The sequence below is a fragment of the Xyrauchen texanus genome, chromosome 48 (genome assembly GCF_025860055.1).
Source record: "Xyrauchen texanus isolate HMW12.3.18 chromosome 48, RBS_HiC_50CHRs, whole genome shotgun sequence".
Classification (NCBI taxonomy): Eukaryota; Metazoa; Chordata; class Actinopteri; order Cypriniformes; family Catostomidae; genus Xyrauchen; species Xyrauchen texanus.
The window spans coordinates 27,492,683-27,496,850 of NC_068323.1; the positions used below are offsets into that span (position 1 = coordinate 27,492,683).

The window sequence follows — 4,168 nt, forward strand, 5'->3', positions numbered from 1 at the left end:
ATTTATTTTTGCTCTGAAAAGAAAAACTTATACACATATCTTTACATTCCTTTTTTTATTTACATTAATTGCATAAAAGTAATGTGTTAAACTATATATATATATAATAGGCTTAATGCCGCGCACTTCCGTTCTGGTACTTCCGCATTTTTCAGCCAGCTTCAGTACTTCCGGTCCACGGTAGCGTACGCTGTAGCTATGTCGTTTTTTTACGCGATCGCTGCAGGACCTGCCGAGTATAACGGCAAACGATGTACATCGGATCATCCAGACCACATCGAAGACACCAACATCAAAAAAGGACAAAGGTTTTAAATTGTATGTGTCCAGCTATATAAACAACTACGAAGGTAAGTTAACAAGCCTCTGTTTTGAGTTTACCAAAAACGATACATGCTAGCTCATTGGCTCTTTACTAGCCAAAGATAGCACAGTGAGGAAGCAACGTTAATAATGTTAGCAGAGTGATAGGTTAACATCATGAATATTTTGTTTTTCTGAAATGCAATACCCTAACCTCTATGTTAATCACAGTTTCAAACAAGGAGTCAGGAGAGGTCACGGTTAGGTCTGAGTGCTTCAGATCTATGAGGAAAAGCCAGAAGCCTCACTGTCTGAGTGTAAGGGAAAGTCATCCTGCAGGTTCAGTTCAGGTTCAGTTCAGGTTCAGAAGAAACAGGTTCTTTTTTTGTCAAAATGAAGTTTCTGTGAGCCATATCATTGCTGTGAATTAGATCCAGATAAACATCATCATTGCACTATATGAATCATATGGTACCTGAGATATCATGTGAAATATGAATACAGGGTGTGCCAGAAAGAATGTAAAATTAATGGCTCCCACAGAAGCAAGATTTTGTTAAGAGTTTTTATAATTTCTTCATTACTTATTCTGCACTACTATTTTAAAATGAGTATAGTGAGATTAATCATGATATATTACATCTGACATGGTCAACTATAGGCTAAATAAATTGTAACAATCCCTGTATCACTTTGCACATTTTAAAGTTCACTAACAGATTTTTGCTAACAGCCGTTCACAAATTTAGTGTGTCTCTTTAATTGCAGTTGTAGCCGGTACAGTTTTCTAACAAATATTTGTTGTTGTAACAGATTGTGCTAAGGGATTCAAAGCCGGTGGTGTTACTGAGATGCCAGTGTACCTGTGTGGCAGGTACAGCCTTGTGCAGTCATGTGGCAGCTCTACTGTACCAGACGGCGCACTACTCCCAGCTGAGGCTTATATCAGTTCCCCCAGTGTTCAGCTGCACAGAAACTGAACAAAAGTGGCATAAACCAAGGACCATGGTAGCAAGCCTTTTAATGACTCTTTCATTTTATGTATGGATATCTCTTGGATGTTTCTCAAACATGTTTTTATTTCGTTGCAGGGTATTAAACCTGGTCCAGTTAATGACATGGTCATTATATCAGCCAGACCAAAAGAAAGGAGACTTGCAGAAGGAATCAGGTATGTTGTTATCTATACTAAACACACACAACAAATCCATTTGCACACATACATTTACACACCCTCAGAAGTACTTACTTGCTCAACCCTTGTGCATCAATTAAAAAAAGTTACACATAGGTCCATGGTGGACAAAAATGTCTGTCAAAAAAATAAAATAAAGCTTGAGACTTAAGTGTGGTCTCATTTAAAAGTAGAAAAAAAAGTTTAAAAAGTGAAACCAAAAAAAGGTTAGTGGTTTAAGTTTAGGAAATTGATTTATGAACATTATTTTATATAAACTATATATTTATACATCGATATGTGATACGATAATGCTTAAAGTGTGTAAAATAAACGTAACTTCTTAAAAATATATTCAAAATTAATTATATAACCTACATACTTGTTTCACGTTATTTTTGTGACAAGAAAACATCCCTACAACTTCTGAAAGTGAACATCAGTGTTTTACAGTAGCATAAGAAGTGTTATTTTAACATCAGTGTAAACCACGGGGTTTAGGTTATCCTACGTTAAGTTTATTTAACAACAGAAACTAAATAATCAAATTAAAAAATAAAACACTGCTTAGTTTTCACTGTATGAATTAAATATATACTGATTCTTATTAAAGCTACAAAAATTATTCAGCCCACAGCAGTGAGTGATTTTCTCTTTGTCTTTTGTTCATGACCGCAGTTATTGCAAGCCGTTGCCATATGCATATTGCGATATATATACATTTGCGATCTGTCACACGCACAAAACTCATTGCTTTGCACATTTACTTCTTAATTCTAACACATTTGTTTGTCTTTTTTCCACAGAAGCAACTTGTATAAAGGAGTTATCTGCCCTCTGCCAGACATCTCCACTCTGAAAGTTCAGGAGGCGTACCATGGACTTAGTGCAGACGAAGCTCCCATGATCACAGCAATGGCTATCTCGAGTGATGTACCTCTGATTGAGTCCATGTTCGGTCCGGTGCAGGAGGGAAGTGTGCTTTCCTATCAGCTACCAGTAATGGCAGTCCCCAGTACCCGTCCACACACAGGTGCCCCTTCTCCCCCACAGCTGCCACTCTCGGATTACAGACTGGGACCCCCTACCTGTGCATTTGTGTTTTCTGAACATCAGCACCATCATCTGGCATCCCTTGCGACATCTTTTGAGACGGCACACAAAGTTGAAAAAAGCACGCGAGAGCAGAGTTCCTGCGCTGAGTGGCACCAACTAAGGAGGTGCCGCATCACCTCTACTAAATTTAGAGAAGTTTGCCACACCAGGGGGAAAGCTCTGCTGAAAACCTGGCAAAAGGCTTCTGGGATCTTGCCATCAGACTGCTGACATGCGGCGGGGTCTTGCCCTGGAGCCTGTAGCAGTAGAGGAGTACTGCAAGGTGAGGGAAGTCAACCACTACTCATGTGGGTTCCTGATCCACCCTGACTCACCATGGATGGGGTCAACACCTGATGGGCTTGTGTACGATCCTGAGGGGCAGCCAGTGTTTGGCCTGTTAGAAATTAAATGCCCAAATGTAACTAGCTATGTGGACTGCCCTTATGTTGTGATAAAGGAGGGTACACATACACTGAGGCTGAACCCATCCTTATTACTGGCAAGTCCAGGGACAAATGTTGATTTCTGGCTGTGACTGGTGTGACTTTGTCATTTACACAGAGGATGACATGTTCATTCAGAGAATTCCCCGTGACATGCAAGTCATACAAACCATTAAAGAAAAAGTTGACTATTTCTTTTTTTATTTCTACCTCAATGCCTTCTTGGCCAATTAATGACTTGATTGCAGTGTAAATATATTTGACAGTGATGTTTTTGATTGTGATGTAATGTTTTTAATTGTGATGTAATGCTTAGGGTAAGTAATAAATGACTTGATAAATCTGAGCATTTTGGTGTTTTGTACGGCTTAAATTTAGTTTTAAAAGGTAAGAGACAGGAATTAAAAATGAGAGACCAAACAAAAGCAGATTACTAACAATTATTTTTAATATCACAAAGCTTTCATAAATCTTTCATAAAGGCACTGCATATCAAGCTTTTACTCAGACGTCCCTCATCAGTGCACTGCACATATAATACATAGTTTTTATGTATGTTATGTGCAATGGCTTGTTGAAGGTCGTCTGGCATTTGAGGCCTGCCAGAGAGGAAGGCTGGCCTGTAAACCTTGCAGGGCACAATGTCATTAATGAGGAAACCTCTGTCTACCATGACAGCCATCCCAGGTTTGAGCAGACTGAGGAGACCAGATTCACGGGTAATCTGTTTGTCGCTGATAGACCCAGCATACAGCGCAGACACAAATGTCACTGGCCCATGTGGCGCGATCCCAATGAGCCCCTTCAGAGTGCAGTGGGACTTGTAGGAGGAAAATACCTCACTTTGGAGGAGAGGGAAGATGGGCATTGACACCTCAGCTCAGTGCAGTCAAGGATGACTGTGGTGTCGGGGTAGTCCTTGAAGTCTGCAGGCAGTTTCTCTGTATCTCCTCTTCAGGTATCCAGATCCTCACTGAGCCGAGTACTGTGAACAGGAAGTTGCTCCATGTAGTAATGATTCTGCTGACTGTGGACTGATGAATACCATACCGGTCAGCAAGGTCCCGCTGCTTAGACCCAAGGGCAAGGTAATTCAAAAATAGGAAAAACTCGTCAATGGGCTGCAGGGAATGGGTTGTAGCATTTGACT

General features: G+C 40.2%; 1 protein-coding gene across 1 annotated transcript; it reads left to right on the forward strand.

Moving 5' to 3' along the window:
- Nucleotides 1–206: 206 nt before the first annotated feature.
- On the forward strand, nucleotides 207–2,803 carry LOC127639768 (uncharacterized). Its single transcript, XM_052121979.1, has 4 exons — nucleotides 207–350; nucleotides 1,117–1,311; nucleotides 1,395–1,474; nucleotides 2,284–2,803. The coding sequence occupies exons 2-4, from the start codon at nucleotides 1,309–1,311 to the stop codon at nucleotides 2,801–2,803; spliced, it is 603 nt and encodes a 200-aa protein (XP_051977939.1). The 5' UTR covers nucleotides 207–350; nucleotides 1,117–1,308.
- Nucleotides 2,804–4,168: the final 1,365 nt, after the last annotated feature.

What these genes read in the sequence shown, in the direction of transcription:
- LOC127639768 (XM_052121979.1), top strand. An exon ending in AGACTTGCAGAAGGAATCAG is followed by an intron (nt 1,475 to 2,283) that starts GTATGTTGTTAT and finishes TTTTTTCCACAG; the next exon opens with AAGCAACTTGTATAAAGGAG.